At 48.3% G+C, this 25,037-nt stretch overlaps 1 protein-coding gene across 2 annotated transcripts in view; it reads left to right on the top strand.

The window, feature by feature from the left end:
- Positions 1 to 25,037, top strand: part of elk3 (ETS transcription factor ELK3) — a 121,775-nt gene that overhangs the window by 72,866 nt on the left and 23,872 nt on the right. For both annotated transcript variants that reach the window (XM_038810902.1, XM_038810901.1), the window contains exon 3: positions 23,070 to 23,870. In XM_038810902.1, coding sequence (XP_038666830.1) covers positions 23,070 to 23,870 — 801 coding nt within the window. The remainder of the gene's footprint in view (positions 1 to 23,069; positions 23,871 to 25,037) is intronic.

Here is a 25,037-nt window from a genome sequence, read left to right as displayed (position 1 = left end):
TCCCTCACCAACACTTCTGTCACCTGCCCTTCCTTATTTCCCAAGAGGAGGTCAAGTTTTGCCCCCTCTCCAGTTGGACCATTCCTACTGAATACACTCCACAAAGTTCTCTCCATCCAAGCCCATAATGTTTTCCCAGTCAATGTTGGGAAAGTCCCCAACTATTACACCCTAATTTTTCTTGCAGCTATCTGTCATTTCCTTACATATTTGCGCCTCAATTTCCCGCTGACTATTTGGGGGCCTGTAGTACAATCCTATCAAAGTGATCGCTCCCTTCTTATTTTTCAGTTCTACCCCTCGGATATATCCCCTCTCAGTACTGCCGTGATATTCTCCCTAATTAAAAATGCAACTCCCCCTCCTCTCTTACCCCCTGTTTGATCTTTTGCATAGCATCTGTACCCTGGAACATTAAGCTGCCAACCCTGCCCCTCCCGATGGGGGATACAGCTATTGGGGATGGGGTACAGTATATTGGGGATGGGATACAGTATATTGGGAATGGGGTACAGTATATTGGGGGTGGGTACAGTATGTTGAGTTAGGGTACAATATATTGGGGATGAGATAAAGTGTATTGGGGGATGGGGTACAGTATATTGGGGCTGGGACACAGCATATTGGGGCATAAAGGGGCTGTTTAGCACAGGGCTAAATCACTGGCTTTGAAAGCAGACCAAGGCAGGCCAGCAGCACGGTTCAATTCCCGTACCAGCCTCCCTGAACAGGCGCCGGAATGTGGTGACTAGGGGATTTTCACAGTAACTTAATTTGAAGCCTACTTGTGACAATAAGCGATTTTCATTTTTTTCATATTGGGGATGAGTACAGTAAATTGACAATGGGTACAGTATATTGGGGATGGGGTAGAGTATAATGCATTGGGGATATAGTGGAACAGGGTACAGTATATTGGGGATGGGGTACAATGTATTGGGACAGGGTACAGTATATTGGGATAAGGTACATTATCTTGGAATACAGTACAGTATATTGGGATAAGGTACATTATATTGGAATAGGGTACAGTATATTGGGGATAGGGTACAGTATATTAGGGATGGGGTACAGTGTATTAGGGATGGGGTACAGTATATTAGGGATGGGGTACAGTATTAGGGATGGGGTACAGTGTATTAGGGATGGGGTACAGTATATTGGGGATGGGGTACAGTGTATTAGGGATGGGGTACAGTGTATTAGGGATGGGGGTACAGTGTATTAGGGATGGGGTACAGTATATTAGGGATGGGGTACAGTGTATTAGGGATGGGGTACAGTATATTAGGGATGGGGTACAGTATATTAGGGATGGGGTACAGTGTATTAGGGATGGGGTACAGTATATTAGGGATGGGGTACAGTGTATTAGGGATGGGGTACAGTATATTAGGGATGGGGTACAGTATATTAGGGATGGGGTATAGTATATTGGGGATTGGGTACAGTGTATTAGGGACGGGGTACAGTATATTAGGGATGAGGTACAGTATATTAGGGATGGATACAGTATATTAGGGATGGGGTACAGTATATTAGGGATGGGGTACAGTGTATTAGGGATGGGGTACAGTGTATTAGGGATGGGGTACAGTATATTGGGGATGGGGTACAGTGTATTAGGGATGGGGTACAGTGTATTAGGGATGGGGTACAGTGTATTAGGGATGGGGTACAGTATATTGGGGATGGGGTACAGTGTATTAGGGATGGGGTACAGTATATTAGGGATGGGGTACAGTGTATTAGGGATGGGGTACAGTATATTAGGGATGGGGTATAGTATATTGGGGATGGGGTACAGTGTATTAGGGATGGGGTACAGTATATTAGGGATGGGGTACAGTATATTAGGGATGGGGTATAGTATATTGGGGATGGGGTACAGTGTATTAGGGACGGGGTACAGTATATTAGGGATGGGGTACAGTATATTAGGGATGGGATACAGTGTATTAGGGATGGGGTACAGTGTATTAGGGATGGGGTACAGTATATTAGGGATGGGGTACAGTATATTAGGGATGGGATACAGTGTATTAGGGATGGGGTACAGTATATTAGGGATGGGATACAGTGTATTAGGGATGGGGTACAGTGTATTAGGGATGGGGTACAATATATTAGGGATGGGGTACAGTATATTAGGGATGGGGTACAGTATATTAGGGATGGGGTACAGTGTATTAGGGATGGGGTACAGTATATTAGGGATGGGGTACAGTGTATTAGGGATGGGATACAGTGTATTAGGGATGGGATACAGTATATTAGGGATGGGATACAGTGTATTAGGGATGGGGTACAGTATATTAGGGATGGGATACAGTGTATTAGGGATGGGGTACAGTGTATTAGGGATGGGGTACAGTGTATTAGGGATGGGGTACAGTATATTAGGGATGGGGTACAGTATATTAGGGATGGGGTACAGTGTATTAGGGATGGGGTACAGTATATTGGGGATGGGGTACAGTATATTAGGGATGGAATACAGTATATTGGGTTAGGGTACAGTATATTAGGGATGGGATACAGTATATTAGGGATGGGGTACAGTATATTGGGGATGGGGTACAGTATATTAGGGATGGGATACAGTATATTAGGGATGGGATACAGTGTATTAGGGATGGGGTACAGTATATTAGAGATGGGGTACAGTGTATTAGGGATGGGATACAGTGTATTAGGGATGGGGTACAGTATATTAGGGATGGGGTACAGTGTATTAGGGATGGGGTACAGTATATTAGGGATGGGGTACAGTGTATTAGGGATGGGATACAGTGTATTAGGGATGGGATACAGTATATTAGGGATGGGATACAGTATATTAGGGATGGGGTACAGTATATTAGGGATGGGGTACAGTGTATTAGGGATGGGGTACAGTATATTAGGGATGGGGTACAGTGTATTAGGGATGGGATACAGTGTATTAGGGATGGGATACAGTATATTAGGGATGGGATACAGTATATTAGGGATGGGATACAGTGTATTAGGGATGGGATACAGTGTATTAGGGATGGGGTACAGTATATTAGGGATGGGGTACAGTGTATTAGGGATGGGGTACAGTATATTAGGGATGGGGTACAGTATATTAGAGATGGGGTACAGTGTATTAGGGATGGGGTACAGTATATTAGGGATGGGATACAGTATATTGGGTTAGGGTACAGTATATTAGGGATGGGATATAGTATATTAGGGATGGGGTACAGTATATTGGGGATGGGGTACAGTATATTAGGGATGGGATACAGTATATTGGGGATGGGGTACAATACATTAGGGATGGGATACAGTGTATTAGGGATGGGGTACAGTATATTAGGGATGGGATACAGTATATTGTGTTAGGGTACAGTATATTAGGGATGGGATACAGTATATTAGGGATGGGATACAGTGTATTAGGGATGGGGTACAGTGTATTAGGGATGGGATACAGTATATTAGGGATGGGGTACAGTGTATTAGGGATGGGGTACAGTGTATTAGGGATGGGGTACAGTATATTAGGGATGGGGTACAGTGTATTAGGGATGGGGTACAGTGTATTAGGGATGGGGTACAGTGTATTAGGGATGGGATACAGTATATTAGGGATGGGGTACAGTATATTAGGGATGGGATACAGTGTATTAGGGATGGGGTACAGTGTATTAGGGATGGGGTACAGTATATTAGGGATGGGGTACAGTGTATTAGGGATGGGGTACAGTGTATTAGGGATGGGGTACAGTGTATTAGGGATGGATACAGTATATTAGGGATGGGATACAGTATATTAGGTTAGGATACAGTATATTGGGGATGGGATACAGTGCATTGGGGATAGGGTACGGTGTTTTGGGGATGGGTACAGTATATATTTTTAATAAATACTTTTATTCTCCTTTTACACATTTTAATCATATTTACAACAAATAATTAACAATAACAACAAATGCAATGACAATCCCCAAGCCAACAATTCCCTCATCCCACCCACCCTCAAACAGCTCCCAACATTTTGAATACAAAACACCAATGACAACGAATCATCATTGATTCATACATTCCAACCCCCCCCCCACACACACAAACCCACCCCCTAATGTTCGATGTCATCCAATTCATGAAAATGCACGATGAACAAGGCCCATGAGTTGTGGAGCCCATCTATCCTACCCCTCAACTCGAACGTTACTTTCTCGACGCTAATCAAAGAATTTACAGTGCAGAAGGAGGCCATTCAGCCCTTCGAGTCTTCCCCAGCCCATGGAAAGAGCACCCGACCCAATCCCACACCTCCACCCTATCCCCGTCACCCAGCAACCCCACCTCACCTTTTCTTTTTGGACAGTAAGGGCAATTTAGCATGGCCAATCCACCTAACCTGCACATCTTTGGACTGTGAGAGGAAACCGGAGCACCCGGAGGAAATCCATGCAGACACAGGGAGAACTTGCAGACTCCGCACAGACAAACCGGGAATCGAACCTGGGACCCTGGAGTTGTGACGCAACTGTGCTAACCACTGTGCCACCCAGAATAGCGGGAGCGCCTAAATGGGGTCCACGACAGGCCCGCGGCACCGGTCACTTTTTGGTTCACACCAATGAAAACGAATCATCATTGATTTATACATTCCAAACCCCCCCCCCCCCCCCCCCCCCCCCCCCCCAACCCACCCCCTAATGTTCGATGTCATCCAATTTGTGAAAATGCACGATGAACAAGGCCCAGATTTGCATATTTAAATGAAGTATTAAACTCATCTCCAGGTTCCACTTTGTCTCCATGCTCATGGAAGGTCCCCCCCATGTCTGGTGGAGCTGGTGTACTGTCTTTCCCTGTGGAGAGCAGGTTGAAGTCCATTTGCAATTATTTCCTCTCCACCAGCAGTTCCACTGTTGGGGCCGTGGAGTATCGCCGATCCACCTCCAGTATGGTGTCGACCAGTTGTTGCCTGGCCGCCCTCTCCTCCCTGTCTTTGTGCGCCTTGAATGAAATAATTTGCCCCGTGATCACCGCCTTCAGCGCCTCCCAGAATGCAGAGGGTGTAATCTCTCCATTCTGTTGTTGGTTACATACCATCTATGGCCTGTGATACCTGATCGCAAAATGCCTTGTTGGCGAGGAGGGCCATGTCCAGCCTCCATGGGTGGGGGGGGGGGGCATTGAATCTGGCCCATCTGCAACCCCACACCCACATAGTGTGGAATACGGACGGAGATTATATTTGCGGAGTATTCCGTTCCCACTACCCTTGGAAGCACCGAGTTCTCCACTACAAAGCAGTAAATCCGCGAGAAGACTGTGAACCTGGGAGAAGAAGAAGACCTCTCTCCCCCCTGGGTGCGTGAACCACCAAGGGTCCACTGCACCCATCTGCTCCTTGAAGGTGTTCAGCTCCTTAGTTAGTCATAAGTTTTTCCAATTTAGAGTTGGATCTGTCTGTCCGTGGGTCCTCCTGCACAGTTAAAGTACCCCCCCCCCCCCACACACACGAGGAGTCGAATGCGTCTATGTTGGGGATTTATGCCATGGTTTTCTTTATGAAATCCATGTCATCCCAGTTGGAGAGAGTACAGGTTTATCAGGACTACTGGTGCCTCTTCTAGGACACCATTAACCATGACATAGCACCCCTCTGGTACTTAACCGTCTTTGTTGCCATGAAGGCTGCCACCTTGTTCAGTAGTATAGCCACTCCCCCCAGCCCTCATGCCATAACACAATTGGCACGTCTAACCCACCCAGCTCTTCCTTACCTGCAGTCGGTCCTTCTCCCTCAGTTGTGTCTCCTGGAGGAAGATAACATCAGCCCTCAGACTTTTCAGATGGGTGAAGACTCTGGACTTTTTCACTGGGCCATTAAGTCCCCATATGATCTAGGTGGCTATCGTGATGAGGGGGGGTTCTGTACCCCCCTTCCGTACTTAATTCTTGGATGCGACCCTGCACTTTGTTTGGCGGTCATTCAGGGTGGCCACGTTCACCATACTTTCCACATGGCAACACCTCTACCCTTTTCCCTGGACCTACGGGTTTCCCTTTGTCCAGTGGCTATCCAAGATGGCCGTCTTTGTCATTCACTTCATGTGGCTGAGTCCCTGCACTCCGTGGTTTCCCTTTGCTTCGGTGTCCACCAAGATGGCCGCTCTTGGTGCCGCTGTTTCCGCTGCCACCATATGCGACTTGTTGTAGCCAGCATTCTGAAAGGCAAAGCAACAAAATGCTTGTTTTGCTCAGCACCGGATAATCCTCCAGAATGCTGACAGTCTCATGGACCTGTGATGTGTTTTTAATGTGCTGCCGTAGGTGAGGCACAGAAGTTCAGTCTCTTCATTTGGCGTCAGCTGTTAGTTAATATGACTCTGGAGTCTCGAACTCAAAAGGATTCTTCACCCACCTCTTCTCTTTCAAAATCTGAAACTTCTCATCCGGAAAGTAGTGACAAAAACTGTTGATCATCGCAGCTGTGTGTGACTGAATAAGGCTTGCCAATCTATTGACAGTTCCCTTACTAACACGGTTTTCTTCAATGTGTCTTAGCAGTGTTGGGAACATGAAGTCATTTTGGCTTACACTTGCCAAACTTTTAATGACTTTTGGAAGTTCTTCACAGTGCCTCAAGCATTCTTCACCGTTCCCTTGCAATCCATGGTTCAGTTCATTTAGAATTGAAATGAATTCGCAAATGACCCGCATTTCCCGGTACGTCCCTGCATATAACAAACACGAGCTTCGCATCCTGCTTTGCATTGGCACAATTGACAAAGCCATATCTCAAAAAATCATCTTTCTGCTGCTCTGTTCTGGATTTAAGTTTCTACTTCAGCTGTTCACCAGAGGCCCCGGAGCTCTGTATACAGCTCACACTAGCACTGCTTTGTCCTGCCATGGACTCTCCTGGGCAGCTCACACTAGCACTGCTTTGTCCTTTCATGGACTCTCCTGAGCAGCTCACACTAGCACTGCTTTGTCCTGCCATGGACTCTCCTGGGCAGCTCACACTAGCACTGCTTTGTCCTTTTGTGGACTCTCCTGCGCAGCTCTGCCCAGCAGATATAGCTGTGCTTTCCTGGCCTGTTTGTGTCTCTGGCCCTCTCCTTTATAACAAAACAATCCAGCTCAGTTCTTCACAGTTCTGTTGCCTTGCATGCTGGTAGCTAAAAAATGGATGAATTTCTCCTCTGATTTTGCGGCAAAAGCATAGTCGCGCAGGGCGCGTGATGTCAGTGTATGTGCCGGGCATGTGACCTGCGCTCTGCTGTCGCTTCTGGCTGGAAAACTGCATCGTTCGCATTTAAAAGCTGGTCGTGGGCAGGATTCTTAAAAGCCATTCACAGACATAGGGCGCTTCTCCACCGAACGGGAATATTGCGACTGATTGCACCGCAAACCGCCCATGACCCAACCGTGGGGTGCGACCTGCAGTTTGAAAAACCTTGAGGTACAGTATATGGCGTACAGTATATTGTGGATGGGTTACAGAATATTTGGGTACAGTATATTGGGGATGGTATACAGTATATTAGGGAAAGGATCCAATATATTGTGGATGAGATACAGTATATTATGGTTAGGGTACAGTATACAGGGGATGGGGTTCAGTATATTGGGATTGGGTACAGTATATCGGGGATGGTATACAGTATATTGGGGATGAAATACAGTATATTGTCGATAGGGCACAGTATATTGTGGATGGGATACAGTATCTGTGGTTAGGGTATAGTATATTGGGGATGGAGCTCAGTACATTGGGGGTGGCTTGCAGTATATTGGGGATGGTGCAATATATTGGGGGCGGGGTACGTAGATTGGATGGGTGCAGTATTTTGGCGATGAGGTGCTGTATATTGGGGGTGAGGTTCAGTATATTGGGGATGGGGTGCAGTATATTGGGGATGGGATTCAGTATATTGGGAATGGGATTCAGTATATTGGGGGTGGGTTACAGTATATTGGGGAGGGGGTGCAGTATATTGGGGATGGGGTACAGTATATCGGGGATGGGGTGCAGTATATTGGGGATGGGGTGCAGTATATTGGGGATGGGGTGCAGTACATTGGGGATGGGATTCAGTATATTGGGAATGGGATTCAGTATATTGGGGGTGGGTTACAGTATATTGGGGAGGGGGTGCAGTATATTGGGGGTGGGTTACAGTATATTGGGGAGGGGGTGCAGTATATTGGGGATGGGGTACAGTATATTGGGGATGGGGTTGCAGTATATTGGGGATGGGGTACAGTATATTGGGGATGGGGTGCAGTATATTGGGGATGGGATTCAGTATATTGGGAATGGGGTGCAGTATGTTGGGGATGGGGTTCAGTATATTGGGAATGGGGTACAGTATATTGGGGGTGGGTTACAGTATATTGGGGAGGGGGTGCAGTATATTGGGGTGGGTTACAGTATATTGGGGAGGGGGTGCAGTATATTGGGGATGGGGTACAGTATATTGGGGATGGGGTTGCAGTATATTGGGGATGGGGTACAGTATATTGGGGATGGGGTACAGTATATTGGGGATGGGGTTGCAGTATATTGGGGATGGGGTACAGTATTTTGGCGATGGGGTGCTGTATATTGGGGGTGAGGTTCAGTATATTGGGGATGGGGTGCAGTATATTGGGGATGGGATTCAGTATATTGGGAATGGGATTCGGTATATTGGGGGTGGGTTACAGTATATTGGGGAGGGGGTGCAGTATATTGGGGATGGGGTACAGTATATTGGGGATGGGGTTGCAGTATATTGGGGATGGGGTACAGTATATTGGGGATGGGGTGCAGTATATTGGGGATGGGATTCAGTATATTGGGAATGGGGTGCAGTATGTTGGGGATGGGGTTCAGTATATTGGGAATGGGGTACAGTATATTGGGGATGGGGTACAGTATATTGGGAATGGGGTACAGTATATTGGGGATGGGGTACAGTATATTGGGAATGGGGTGCAGTATGTTGGGGATGGGGTTCAGTATATTGGGGGTGGGTTACGTATATTGGGGATGGGGTGCAGTATATTGGGAATGGGATGTGATATATTGGGGATGGGGTTGCAGCATATTGGGGAGGGGGTACAGTATATTGGGGATGGGGTTGCAGCATATTGGGGAGGGGGTACAGTATATTGGGGATGGGGTACAGTATATTGGGAATGGGGTGCAGTATATTGGGGAGGGGGTACAGTATATTGGGGAGGGTGTACAGCATATTGGGGAGGGGGTACAGTATATTGGGGAGGGGGTACAGTATTTTGGGAATGGGGTGCAGTATTTTGGGAATGGGGTACAGTATATTGGGGATGGGGTACAGTATTTTGGGAATGGGGTGCGGTATATTGGGGATGCGGTGCAGTATATTGGGGATGGGGTGCAGTATATTGGGGATGGGGTTGCAGTATATTGGGGATGGGGTTCAGTATATTGGGGAGGGGGTACAGTATATTGGGGAGGGGGTACAGTATATTGGGGATGGGGTTCAGTATATTGGGGATGGGGTTGCAGTATATTGGGGATGGGGTTGCAGTATATTGGGAATGGGGTTCAGTATATTGGGGAGGGGGTTGCAGTATATTGGGGAGGGGGTGCAGTATATTGGGGAGGGGGTGCAGTATATTGGGGATGGGGTTCAGTATATTGGGGATGGGGTGCAGTATATTGGGGATGGGGTTGCAGTATATTGGGGAGGGGGTTCAGTATATTGGGGAGGGGGTGCAGTATATTGGGGAGGGGGTGCAGTATATTGGGGCGGGGGTACAGTATATTGGGGATGGGGTTGCAGTATATTGGGGAGGGTGTTGCAGTATATTGGGGATGGGGTTCAGTATATTGGGAATGGGATGCAGTATATTGGGGATGGGGTTCAGTATATTGGGAATGGGATGCAGTATATTGGGGATGGGGTACAGTATATTGGGAATGGGATGCAGTATATTGGGGATGGGGTTCAGTATATTGGGGATGGGGTACAGTATATTGGGGATGGGGTTGCAGTATATTGGGGATGGGGTTCAGTATATTGGGAATAGGATGCAGTATATTGGGGATGGGGTACAGTATATTGGGAATGGGATGCAGTATATTGGGGATGGGGTTCAGTATATTGGGGATGGGGTTGCAGTATATTGGGGATGGGGTTGCAGTATATTGGGGATGGGGTTGCAGTATATTGGGGATGGGGTTCAGTATATTGGGGATGGGGTTGCAGTATATTGGGGATGGGGTGCAGTATATTGGGTAGGGGGTACAGTATATTGGGGATGGGGTTCAGTATATTGGGGAGGGGGTACAGTATATTGGGGATGGGGTTGCAGTATATTGGGGAGGGGGTACAGTATATTGGGGATGGGGTTGCAGTATATTGGGGATGGGGTTCAGTATATTGGGGAGGGGGTACAGTATATAGGGGATGGGGTTCAGTATATTGGGGAGGGGGTACAGTATATTGGGGAGGGGGTACAGTATATAGGGGATGGGGTTCAGTATATTGGGGATGGGGTTCAGTATATTGGGGAGGGGGTACAGTATATTGGGATGGGGTTGCAGTATATTGGGGATGGGGTGCAGTATATTGGGGAGGGGGTTCAGTATATTGGGGATGGGGTTGCAGTATATTGGGGATGGGGTGCAGTATATTGGGGATGGGGTTCAGTATATTGGGAATGGGATGCAGTATATTGGTGATAGGATGCAGTATATTGGGAATGGGGTGCAGTATATTGGGGATGGGGTACAGTATATTGGGGATGGGGTACAGTATATTGGGAATGGGATGCAGTATATTGGGAATGGGGTGCAGTATATTGGGGATGGGGTACAGTATATTGGGAATGGGATGCAGTATATTGGTGATAGGATGCAGTATATTGGGAATGGGGTGCAGTATATTGGGGATGGGGTTGCAGTATATTGGGAATGGGGTGCAGTATATTGGGGATGGGATGCAGTATATTGGGGATGGGGTTCAGTATATTGGGGATGGGGTTGCAGTATATTGGGGATGGGGTGCAGTATATTGGGGATGGGGTTGCAGTATATTGGGGATGGGGTACAGTATATTGGGGATGGGGTACAGTATATTGGGGATGGGGTGCAGTATATTGGGGATGGGGTTGCAGTATATTGGGGATGGGGTACAGTATATTGGGGATGGGGTGCTGTATATTGAGGGGCTGGTTTAGCACACAGCTAATAGCTGGCTTTGAAAGCAGACCCAGGCAGGCCAGCAGCACGGTTCAATTCCCGTACCAGCCTCCCCGAATAGGCGCCGGAATGTGGCGACTAGGGGCTTTTCACAGTAACTTTAATGAAGGCTACTTGTGACAATAAGCGATTTTCATTTCATATTGGGGATGGGGTTGCAGTATATTGGGGATGGGGTGCAGTATATTGGGGATGGGGTGCAGTATATTGGGAATGGGGTACAGTATACTGGGGATGGGGTGCAGTATATTGGGGATGGGGTGCAGTATATTGGGGATGGGGTTGCAGTATATTGGGGATGGGGTGCAGTATATTGGGGATGGGGTGCAGTATATTGGGGATGGGGTTGCAGTATATTGGGGATGGGGTGCAGTATATTGGGGATGGGGTGCAGTATATTGGGGATGGGGTTGCAGTATATTGGGGATGGGGTACAGTATATTGGGGATGGGGTTGCAGTATATTGGGGAGGGGGTACAGTATATTGGGGATGGGGTACAGTATATTGGGGATGGGGTGCAGTACATTGGGGATGGGGTGCAGTATATTGGGGATGGGGTACAGTATATTGGGGATGGGGTTGCAGTATATTGGGGATGGGGTTCCAGTATATTGGGGATGGGGTTGCAGTATATTGGGGAGGGGGTGCAGTATATTGGGGACGGGGTTGCAGTATATTGGGGATGGGGTTGCAGTATATTGGGGATGGGGTTGCAGTATATTGGGGATGGGGTTGCAGTATATTGGGGAGGGGGTGCAGTATATTGGGGATGGGTTTGCAGTATATTGGGGATGGGGTTGCAGTATATTGGGGAGGGGGTACAGTATATTGGGGATGGGATACAGTATATTGGGGATGGGGTTGCAGTATATTGGGGATGGGGTTGCAGTATATTGGGGAGGGGGTGCAGTATATTGGGGATGGGGTACAGTATATTGGGGATGGGGTGCAGTATATTGGGAATGGGATGCAGTATATTGGGGATGGGATGCAGTATATTGGGGATGGGGTTCAGTATATTGGGGATGGGGTTGCAGTATATTGGGGATGGGGTACAGTATATTGGGGATGGGGTGCAGTATATTGGGGAGGGGTACAGTATATTGGGGATGGGATACAGTATATTGGGGATGGGGTACAGTGTATTGGGGATGGGGTACAGTATATTGGGGAGGGGGTACAGTATATTGGGGATGGGGTTGCAGTATATTGGGGATTGGGTTCAGTATATTGGGGATGGGGTTCAGTATATTGGGGATGGGGTTGCAGTATATTGGGAATGGGATGCAGTATATTGGGGATGGGGTGCAGTATATTGGGGATGGGGTACAGTATATTGGGGATGGGTTGCAGTATATTGAGAATGGGGTACAGTATATTGGGGAGGTGTACAGTATATTGGGGAGGGGGTACAGTATATTGGGGAGGGGGTACAGTATATTGGGGAGGGGGTACAGTATATTGGGGAGGGGGTACAGTATATTGGGGGGGTACAGTATATTGGGGAGGGGGTACAGTATATTGGGGATGGAATACAGTATATTGGGGATGGGAAGAGTATTTTGGGGATGGGGTGCAGTATATTGGGGTGAGGTTGCAGTATATTGTCGATGGGGTGGCATATATAATCTTTATTAGTGTCACAAGTAGGCTTACATTAACGCTGCAATGAAGTTACTGTGAAAAGCCCCTAGTCGCCACATTCTGGCACCTGTTCGGGTACACAGAGGTAGAATTCAGAATGTCCAAATTACCTATCAGCACGTCTTTCGGGACTTTGTGGGAGGAAGCCAGAGCACCCGGAGGAAACACACACGCAGACATGGGAAGAACATTCAGTTTCCGCACAGTGACCCAAACTGGGAAACGAACTCGGGTCCATGGTGCTGTGAAGCAACAGTGCTAACCACTGTGCTACCGTGCTGCCTATTGGAGATGGGCACAGTATGTTGGGGGTGGACTACAGTGTATTGGGGATGGGGTTCAATATATTGGGGATGGGGTACGGTTAATTGAGGATGAGGTGCAGTACATTGAGGATGGGGTGCAGTACATTGAGGATGGGGTGCAGTACATTGAGGATGGGGTGCAGTACATTGAGGATGGAGTGTATATATTGGAGATGGGGTGCAGTACTTTGGGGATGGAGTGCAGAATATTGGGGATTTGCTCATGTGGAATGTGTCTGTGCCAACTGCAGAGGAGTCCGTTGTGATATTCCGGTAAATTTCTGATCTCTGCATCCTGTGATTCCCTGCAAAGAGGGAGCAGAAAGGAAAGGGGGTGTTCTTTCCGGATCAGCTGTTCACATTTCATCCTGTTTGGGAGATTGAGTTCAGATTAACAACTTTCCTGTCAGTCACACAAGGTGCCTGGAGATTCAACAAAGGGAGAGGAAGGAAACATCTCTTAGGTGGAGTCTGAAAGCAGGAGCTCTAACAGACAATGTCAGGATTGAAGAACATCAGAATATAAGAATGAGGAGGGTCAATAAGCCCCTCGAGCCTGCAAAAGCCATTCAGCAAGATCATTCCTTAATTGTATCTCAACAACACAATGTGCCTTATCCCCATACCATACCCCTTCATTCTTTAAATATCTAACAATCTATTAATGTCTGTCTTAAATATAATCAATAACTGAGCTCTCTGAGTTGAAAATTCCAAAGATTCACATCCCTTTGAATGAAGAAATTTATCCCTGAAGAAGATTTTTCTCCGCTCAGTTGGAAATGATCATCCTTTATTCTGAAACAAGAACAAAGGCTCCTGGAAAAATCGCAGCAGGTCTGCCAACATCTATCAGAACAGAAAGAGAATCACTGTTTCTTGTCCACAGACTTTTTGTCAGAATCTTTTACTCTGCGATGTGATGCCAGCTTCTAGGTTCTCCAGTCAGGGTAAACAATCTCTCCATGTTTACCCTCTTCTACCCACAAAGGTTTTAATGTTTCTGTGAGGTTTGCTGCCCTCTACTGACGATAGTCAGTATCTCACTGTCCAGACAAAACACTTGTACATGAGCTGAGGTAAGCACCTGGATTGGCAGCACGGTAGCACTGTGGATAGCACAATTGCTTCACAGCTCCAGGGTCCCAGGTTCGATTCCGGCTTGGGTCACTGTCTGTGCGGAGTCTGCACATCCTCCCCGTGTGTGCGTGGGGTTCCTCTGGGTGCTCCGGTTTCCTCCCACAGTCCAAAGATGTGCAGGTTAGGTGGATTGGCCATGCTAAATTGCCCTTAGTGTACAAAATTGCCCTTAGTGTTGGGTGGGGTTACTGGGTTATGGGGATAGGGTGGAGGTGTTGACCTTGGGTAGGGTGCTCTTTCCAAGAGCCGGTGAAGACTCGATGGGCCGAATGGCCTCCTTCTGCACTGTAAATTCTATGATAAAATTCTCCGCCGCTCGCTGCCAGTAGCAGGTGTCGACAGCGCCATCGGATTACAATGCTCCTACCCCTACTGGCGGCAGGATCGGGGTTCACGTCGTCGTGCCAGCTGGAGAATGTAAATTAATGCAAATAGGTTTTAATGACCCGTTTGCATCCATTTAGTGGGCCGGGTGCCCTATTCTCCAGCCCTCTGTGCCGGGAATCACGGGGGTGGGGATTACTGCAGGTACCACCAAACATGAACCTGATGTGGTGGGCCTTGAGGTGGGCTAAGGGGCTAGTGCCATAGGGATCTGCATCAGAGGGCCACCCGATTCCAAACGAGGGCCCCCCTCCCTAATGCATGACCTACCACCCCTCCTCTACCAGACCCTCCTCTCAACCCACCCTCCAGGGATCCCCTCAATAGGACAGCTCCCCCACCCCCAGGGATCCCCTCAATAGAGACCCCCCCCCAGGGATTCACTCAATAGAGAGACCCCCCCAGAGATCCCCTCAATAGGGAGACCCCCCAGGGATCCACTCAATAGGACAGCTCCCCCACCCCCAGGGATCCCCTCAAGAGAGACCCCCCCAGGGATTCCCTCAATAGAGACTCCCCACCCCAGGGATCCCCTCAATAGGGAGACCTCGGAGGGATCACCTCAATAGGGAGATCCCCAGGGATCCACGCAATCAGAAGATCCCCCAGGAATCCACTCAATAGGAAGACCCCCCCAGGGATCACCTCAATAGGGAGATCCCCCAGGGATCCACTCAATAGGGAGACCCCCCCAGGGATCCACTCAATAGGGAGACCCCCAGGGATCACCTCAATAGGGAGATCCCCCAGGGATCCACTCAATAGGGACCCCACTAGGAATCCCCTCAATAGGGAACCCGCCCCACCCCCCACAGATCCCGTCAATAGAGAGACTCCCAGGGATCCACTCAATAGGGAAACCCCCCAGGGGGAAGGTAAATCAGTTGCAATTACCCCCAGCGGGAAAACAGTATCCCAAATGGAAAATCTTGCTTGAGGTTTTTCAGCAAGTTTTTAAAAAAATCCCTACTTGCATCTTTTAAACCAAATTCCAACAGAAATCTTTCTTCAGGTGAGATTGTTTAACCTCTAACTAAATAGAAAAGATTATACAAAGTAATTTGCTGCCAAAGGCTTATATATATAATAGGGGCTGGTTTAGCACACTGGGCTAACTCGCTGGCTTTTAAAGCAGACCAAGCAGGCCAGCAGCACGGTTCGATTCCCGTAACAGCCTTCCCGGACAGGCGCCGGAATGTGGCAACTAGGGGCTTTTCACAGTAACTTCATTGAAGTCTACTTGTGACAATAAGCAATTATCATTATTAAGGTATTGATGATGGTAGGCTTGAATTACATTTATTTATGTTTCAATCATTTATGGAATGAAGTAAACTGAAAACAACAATCTCAAGAAACATTTCACAACTCACAGTTTGGAATATTTTATTCACTCTTAGGTTGTGGCCAGTGCTGGCTAGGCCAACATTTATTGTCCATCCCTAATAGCCCTTCAGCAGTTCAAAACACTTGTACATGAGCTGAGGTGAGCACCTGTACAAGTGTTTTGAACTGCTGCAGTCCATGTGGTGTAGGTACGCCCACAGTGCTGTTAGTGGGGGAGTTGCAGGATTTTGACCCAGTGAGAGTGTAGGAACAGCGATGTATTTCCAAGTGAGGATGGTGTGTGGCTTGGAGGGAAACTTGTAGATGGTGCAGTTCCCAGGTATCCGCTGCCCTTGTCCTTCTAGATGGTGGAGATCGGGGGTTTGAAAGGTGCTGTCGAAAGAAACTTGGTGAATTCTTGTATACATCTTGTACATCAGTGGTGGTGGAGGGGTTGAATGTTTGTGGAAGGGGGAGCAATCAAGCGGGCTGCATTGTCTTTGATGGTGTTGACCTTCTTGAGTGTTGTTGGAGCTGCACCCATCCAGGCAAGTGGCGAGTATTCCCTCACACTCCTGAATTGTTTCTTGTAAATGGTGGACAGTCTTTTTAGAGTCAGGATGTGAGTTACTCGCTTCCTAGCCTCTGACCTGCTCTTGTAACTGTTGTGTTATGTAGCATAAGCTGCTTCCTTGATGTATGCTTTGACAAAGGAAGCTCCAGACCATGAAATGACGTCAACTTGTTTATTGAACTATAAACACATTTCTTAAATGAGTTTGACTCTCTGTTAATCTAGCTGTAGTAATTCAGTCTATCTTTACCAGCCTGCTCTAAGCCACGCGCTGGGTGTGATGCTGTTGATCAACCCTGATGTACTCTCTAGATGTCTGTGGATAGAGGCAGAGCATGTGTGCCCTGTCCTTTTTATATGGGTTGTGAAGTGCACCCTGTGGCAATGCTACCTCTGGGTGTCCTGATTACCCATTGGTTGTGTCCTGTTGTAATGACCCATTGGCTGTATGTCTGCATGTCATGACATCTCTAGTGCTCCCTCTAGTGGTTACTTAGTTGTAGTGTATTTACATTAACCCCTTGTGTATATACAGTGATGCATATCACCACAGTAACCACAGTATTTACATGGCTGGTGCAGTTCAGTTTCTGGTCCAGGGTAACCCCAGGATGTTGATCGTGGGGGATTCAGCGATGGTAATGCCATTTAATATCAAGGGGAGATGGTTCGATCCTCTCTTGTTTGAAATGGTCAGTGTCTGGCACTTGTGTGGCACAAATGTTACTTATCACTTGTCTGCCCAAGCCTGGATATTGTCCAGGTATTGCTCTATTTAAACACGACTGCTTCGCTATCTGAAACGTCGCGAATGGTGTTGAATATTGTGCAATCATCAGCAACCCTATTTCTGACCTTATGATGGAAGGGAGGTCATTGCTGAAGATGTTTGGCCCTAGGACACTACCCTGAGGAACTCTGCAGTGATGTCCTGGAGCTGAGATGACTAACCTCTAAAAACCACAACCATCTTCCTTTGTACCCAGGTATGAATCCAACCAAGAGAGGGTTTTCCCGCTAATTCCCATTGACTCTCATTTAGCTTAGGGCTCCTTGATGCCATACTTGGTCAAATGCTGCCTTGATGTCAATGGCAGTCACTCTCGCCTCACCACTGGCATTCAACTCTTTTGTCTGTGTTTGAACCAAGGTTGTAATGAGGTCAGGAATTGAGTGACCCTGACAAATCGAAACTGAGAGTCAGTGAGCAGGTTATTATTAAGCAAGTACTGCTTGATAAAACTGTTATTGACAACATCCATCACTTTAAACTGATGGTCAAGAGGATACTGATGGGTTGGTAATTGGCTGGGTTGGATTTGTCCTTTTTATGTACAAGTATTACAATCCCAGCTGATGTTACTACTGGAGAAGTCAGATCCCAGGGTGGAACAACACTTCTCTCGGATGTCTTCACCTAGGTCCACCTCCAAGGTTTCAACCTCGCCTTCTGATATTCCATCCTGGGATCACCATGTGCATTCCATCCTGGGACACTACCCTGAGGAACTCTGCATGGTAGAACAGTGGTTAGCACTGTTGTTTCACAGCACCAGGGTCCCAGGTTTGATTCCCCGCTGGGTCACTGTCTGTGCGGAGTCTGCACGTTCTCCCCGTGTCTGCGTGGGTTTCCTCCGGGTGCTCCAGTTTCCTCCCACAAGTCCCGAAAGACGTGCTATTAGGTAATTTGGGATATCCTGAATTCTTCCTCTGTGTACCCCAGGGGTGGGCAAACTTTTCCGTGCAAGGGCCACATTCAGAAATTCACAATTTTAAAGGGCCGCATAGTATATTAAGTAAAATAATTAATATTTAAAATAGCCAAAATAAAATGTTTTTAAAGAAAAAAAAAGCAATTAATTTTTATTAATTAATATTTTAAAGTAGAAACTTTACATGAAACACATTTATTTGAAAAACAAAGTAACTCAGTTTAAAGAAAAAAAGCAATTAATTTTTATTAATTAATATTTTAAAGTAGAAACTTCACATGAAACACATGTTGTGCCGAGCAATGATCACACTACTCAAGTCAACGTATCCACCCTATACCAGTAACCCAACATTAACCTAAAAAAATTTTAAATTTTTTTTTTAATGACTTGATCTTGGTGGGCCGCATAAAGACCTTTGGCGGGCTGCATGCGGCCCGCGGGCCGTAGTTTGCCCACCCCTGGTGTACCCGAACAGGCGCCGGAATGTGGCGACTCGGGGCTTTTCACAGTAACTTCATTGCAGTGTTAATGTAAGCCTACTTGTGACTATAAAGATTATTATTATTATTTGTCTTTCCAAATGTTCAGTTATCTCCTCCTTAATGATTGATTCCAGCAACTTCCCCACCACAGATGTCAAGCTAACCGGCCTATAGTTTCCTAGGGCGGGATTCTCCGACTCCCCGCCGGTCGGCGGGCCCCCTGCGGCGATTCTCTGGCCTGCGATGGGCCAAAGTCCCGCCGCTGACAGGCCTCTCCCGCCGGCGTGGATTTAACCACCCACCTGACCGGCGGGATTGGCGGCGCGGGCGGGTGGCGGGGTCCTGGATTGGGGGGGGGGGGGGGCGCGCAGGGCGATCTGACCCCGGTGGGGTGCCCCCACAGTGGCCTGGCCCGCGATCGGGACCAACCGATCGGCGGGCGGGCCTGTGCCGTGGGGGCACTCGCTTTCTTCCGCCTTCGCCAAGGTCAGCAGCTGCTGACGCTCCAGCGCATCCGCAGACTTACGCTGGCCAGCGAAGTCCTTTCGGCCCCGGCTGGCGTGGTGCCAAAGGCCGTTCATGCCAGCCGGCGGAGTGGAAACCACTCCGGCGTGGGCCTAGCCCCTCAATATGAGGGCTTGGCCCCTAAAGGTGCGGAGACTTCCGCACCTTTGGGGCGGCCCGACGCCGGAGTGGTTCACGCCATTCCAATACGCCGGGACCCCCTGCCCCGCTGGGTAGGGGAGAATCCCGGCCCTACTTTTTGCCACTCTCCCTTTTTGAATAGAGGCATTACATTAATGTGTTTCCAATCCACCGGGACCTTTCTAGAATCCAGGATATTTTGAAATATCGTAAACAATGCATCCACTATCTCTGCTGCCGCCTCCTTTAATACCCTAGGGTGCAGGCCAACAGGTCTTGGAGACTTATCTGCCTTTAATCCCATTAGTTTATTCAATATAAGGACACCCTATGATCCCTCCCCCCATGCTATATTTCCCCTCCATCTGGTCGACGACCTCAACACAATGGCCAGCGGCTTGATTTCTAGGGCAAACAAAAGCGGAGATAATGGGCACCCCTGCCTTGTAACCCTGTTCAGTTGGAAATAACCCAAGCTCAGTGGCACATGTAGTACAATTAAGTGTGAGGTTATCCACTGTGGTAGGAAGAAGATAATGGCTGAGTGTTATTAAAATGGTCACAGATTGGGAAATGTTAACGTACAAGGGACCAGGGTATCCTTATTTACCAATCACTGAAAACAAGCATGCAGGTGCAGCAAACATGCTGTCGTGGACTTCTTACTGAAGAAAGGAATACTTACTATAGAGATCATGCAGTGAAGGTTCACCAGACTGATTTGTGGGAAGGCAACATTGTAGAGAGATTGGGTTGACTAGACCTGTATTCACTGGAGTTTAGAAGAATGAGAGGGGATCGTGTTGAAATATACAATCCTGACAGGGTTGGACCGACTGAATGCAAGGATGTTGTTCCCTCTGGCTGTGGGGGGTCTAAAGGCCAGCAGGATAGCATAGAGGGCAGCACGATAGCATAGTGGTTAGCACAGTTGCTTCACAGCTCCAGGGTCCCAGTTTTGATTCCCGCTTGGGTCACTGTCTGTGCGGAGTCTGCACGTTTTTCACGTGGCTGCGTGGGTTTCCTCCGGGTGCTCCAGTTTCCTCCCACAGTCCAAAGATGTGCAGGTTAGGTGGATTGGCTGTGCTAAATTGCTCTTAATGTCCAAATAGATTAGGTGGGGTTACTGGGTTTATCGGGATAGGTTGGAAGTATGGGCTTAAATGGGATGCTCTTTCCAAGGGCTGGTGCCGACTTCCTGCTCCTGGCATGCCCTCCTGCACTCTTCAATTAACTAGCGCTGAATCCCTAACTTGCTGGTAATGGCAGTGTGGGGGATATATTGGGAAATTAGTATAATTCTGTTGCAACTGATGGCCCACAGCGCTTCATGGCTGCCCAGGCTTGAGTGGTAGTGCCACACAACCCGATGGAGGGTATGCTCAATGTGAAGATGGGACTTTGTATCCACAGGATTCTGCGGTGGAAACTCCTACCCTTACTGTCATGCGGCAGGCAGGTTGGTGAAGATGAGGTCAGGTATGTTTTTCTCTCTTGTCGGTGCCCTCACCACCTGCCACAGACCCAGCCGAGCAGTTATGTCCTTTTCGGACTCGGTCACCTCGACCAGTAGTGGTGGTACCAAGCCACTCTTGGTCAAGGACATTGACGTCTCCCACCCAGGGTAAAATTGAGTGGTTTGCTTAGCCATTCCAGAGGAGCAGTTAAATCAACCATGTTGCTGTGAGTCTGGAGTTACATGTAGGCCAGACTGGGTAAGGATTGCAGATGTCCTTCCCTCAAGGACATTAGCGAACCAGATAGGGTTTCACAACAATTGGTAGTTACATGCTGACCATTCTATATGCGGTTAGCTGAGATGGGCTTTTTGGATGGTATGGACTAGTTTGAGCTGAAGGGCCTGTCTTCGTGCCATTGATTCTATGATATGATTCTATGATTTATTTAATTAATTACATTAAATTTCCCCCATGCTGCTTGGTGAGGTCTGAAGTCATGGTCGGGATTCTCCGTTAGCGGATGCCAAATCGGGAAAGGTCGGAGAATCAGTTTTGACACCGAAGTCGTGAAGGACGGCAGTTTCATGCCAAATCGCAATTCTCCAGTGCCAATGCAATCCACTTTGCACGCACAGTAAACGCCGTTTGCATATGATTAGTGAGCCTGACCCGGTTTTCTTCGGGGCCACCGCCATTCTCTGTCTCCACTGGGAGGAATTCTGACAGCGAGGTTCGCTTGTGCTTTTAAAAATCGAGAACCAGGTGCCATGGTTGATGGGAGAGAGAGGACACACAGAGGTGGACCGTGGGCTGCTGGTCCTGACACTTGCCGGGCTGCCTGGGGTCAGACCCTGCCAGGGGGTGCCCCCCTGGGACTGGGGCGGTGTCCAGGTATGGAGGACCCTCCAGTATAGCGCTGGGAGGGTTGCATTGCGGTGGCCTGATGGGTCCTGCACAACATCACGCAGCAGGCAGCAGAGGGGCGATGTGCTGGAGGAGGAGGATTAACGGCAGGCCTCGTCCAATGAGGAAGATGTGTGGAGGATGGGCACGACATGGGGCCTGGGCAGGCATGGGAGGCCGCACAACATGTGTGCCAGGGTCAACATGCATGGGAAACTGATGGCCTCCAGGTTCACCGACTGGGGAGGGGGGAACCAGCCAGGGGCACAGACACCACATTCCCCCCTCCCCTTCCCCGTCTGCAACCCCCTCCGTGATACATATTGGCCACACTGGGCCCTGGATTGGCAGCAACAGCGGGTATGGCCGATGGGATGAAGGATGATGACAACTGGTCTGCAATGACCTCCGGTGTCCCGCATCGTTTGACAACATCTGACTCCTGTCCCGAGTAGCACTTTCCACCTTCCACCTGGGTGATCCCTGTATGCAAACTGGCCATTCCATCACAAGGTTCCACCGAATTCCTGGGTTTCATTGAGGGTTCTCCTGCTCTGAAGTTGGTGGTGACCTGGGGCGGGATTGTCCGCTATCCGGCGGGGCGAGCCGTATCTGTGCCGAGGAGTGGCGTGAACCACTCCGGCGTCAGGCCTCCCGGAAGGTGCAGAATCCTCCTCATCTTCAGGGGCTAGGCCGGCGTTGGTGGGGTTGGTGCTGCGCCAGCCGGCGCCAAAGGGCTGCCGCCGGCCGGCGCGAGTTGGCGCATGCGCGGGAGCGCCAGCGTGTGCTGGTGTCATCCCAGCCCATGCGCAGGGGATTCTTCTCCGCGCTGGCCATGGCGGACCGTTACACCGGCCAACGCGGTGGGAAAGAGTGCCTCCACGGCACAGGCCTGCCCGCAGATCAGTGGGCTCCGATTGCGGGCCAGGCCACTGTGGACCCACCCCCCACCCCCGGGGTCAGATCCCACTGCTGAAAAACTGGCGCCGGACAATCCGGCAGCCGGTGTCGGGGCAGGATTCACGCCGCCCCCGGTGATTCTCCGGTCTGGCAGGGGGTCGGAGAATCCCGCCCCTGGTTTCTCTGTGGGAACAGAGTTACTCCGGTGGAGTGGGAGAACCTGGAGAAAATCTCTGCGATTTGGCTCTTCCTCCATCATTTTACGTACTTCAGTCGATTTATTTTCCTACTAGACACGAGGGGTTCAAATATCACATCAAGTGATTCAAAATTGAATAACAGTTATTCTTTCCTTTCCCTCCACAGAATATTATTAAGAAGGTGATTGGGCAGAAGTTTGTTTACAAGTTCGTCTCATTTCCAGACATTTTAAAAATGGATCCCCACGCACTGGAATCCAGTCGGGAAAGCGGTTTGCTCGGGGATAGTGACACCCAGTCTATTTCAGAGAGCAGGGACCATCAGCAAATCGCATTGTCTACCAGCAGAAGTCCCAGTCGCAATGATTATATCCACTCTGGGTTATATACTTCTTTCACTATTAACTCTTTGCAGAACAGATCAGACTTTTTCAAGTCAATCAAAATGGAAAAGCCAGAAGAGAAAGTTGCACGGAAACCTACCCCTGAGGAGGTCAGGACTGTTATAAGATTTGTAACAAACAAAAGTGAGAGGCCGGTTACCATGCCCATTGTCTCAGTTCCTTCGTCACATTCTCCTTCACCGGAAGCCATGGTTGCATCGACTTTCTTCACAGCTCTCACCTCGAAAACTTCGCCCCCTTTATCATCACATCCATCCCCTGTTGCTTCATCATCCTCAAATAGCACTGCCTCATCAGGATACCAGAAGGCTTGCATTATCGAACTTGACGCCTATGATTCAGAACAGCCTATTCAGCCCCTAAACCTCTCGTCAGGATCAAAGGTCAAATCGCCTTGTCTGGCTGAGCAGAGACAGATTCATCTTCCAAAGGCTAAGAAACCTAAAGGCCTGGAGATTCCGGCCCCTCCTTTAATCATTACCAACACTGATGCCGGTTCCATTGCCCTCAACAGCCCAGCACTTCCTTCAGGGTCCCTGACTCCTGCTTTCTTCACTGCACAGGTCAGTCCATTAAATTACATTGTGTTTTAAGTCAATTAAACTTTCAATACAAAACTTCTTGACTGCAACAGATTAACATATGCGCTGTGTAATTATGTTAGATCTTGGCAATCAAATCCAAAACTGTACCAGTTGATAGAATTTTCTATTCACTAGATTCAAAAATTAATCTTCATCAAAATGGAATGTGAATACAATCCTAAAATGACATTTTACGGAACCACAGAAAAGTTACAGCACAGAACGAGGCCATTTGGCCCATCTTGTCCAGGCCAGCCCATGTTTACCCAGGTGCCCTTTCTAATTCCACCGTCCTGCACCCATTCCGAGCAGAAACCTGTAGCCAAGTTCCACACACATGAGTACGGCCTCAACCGGGACCTGGGATTCATGTCGCATTACATTCATCCCCCACCATCTGGCCTGGGCTTGTGAAATCCGACCAATTGTCCTGGCTTGAGACAATTCACACCTCTTTAACCTGGGGTTACCCCTGTCTCTCTGGATCTGTAAAGATTTAATTACCTGCAAATGCTCGCTTTCAAAGTATCATCTTACATCTTTGACTTTGTCTATATAAATGTTTCTGTAACCTACCTCTTCATTCACCCGAGGAAGGAGCAGTGCTCCGAAAGCTAGTGTTTGAAACAAACCTGTTGCACTTTAACCTGGTGTTGTAAGACTTCTTACTGTGCTCACCCCAGTCCAATGACCACATCGCCACATCATGGCTTCCACAGATGCTGCCAGACCTACTGAGGTTTTCCAGAATTTTCTGATTTTATTTCAGAATTCCAGCATCCCCGGTATTTTGCTTTTATATATAACTACCTTGTGTATAAGTAGGTTTAAATGTTAATGACTGTCAGCGGTAACTCAGTGTGTGGTACTTTCACTGGATTCAGCAGGTTGTGAGTTTGTGCCATTCCAGACACTTCAGCATGTAACCCAGACTGATAGTTCAATGCAGTGCTGAGTGAGTGCCACACTGTTGGAGATGTTGTTTTTCAGGTGAGATTTTAAACCAACGCCCTGCCTCCTCTCACAGATGGATGTAAAAAATCCCATGGTATTATTTGAAGGTCAACATTTTTCCTTCAATCTCATTAAACTGACCGTAGAATCGGAGAATGCCAACATTACAGAAGGGGGCCATTTGGTCCATCC

This window comes from Scyliorhinus canicula, chromosome 11 (genome assembly GCF_902713615.1).
Source record: "Scyliorhinus canicula chromosome 11, sScyCan1.1, whole genome shotgun sequence".
Taxonomy (NCBI): domain Eukaryota; kingdom Metazoa; phylum Chordata; class Chondrichthyes; order Carcharhiniformes; family Scyliorhinidae; genus Scyliorhinus; species Scyliorhinus canicula.
This window is presented reverse-complemented; position numbering and strand designations above follow the sequence as displayed.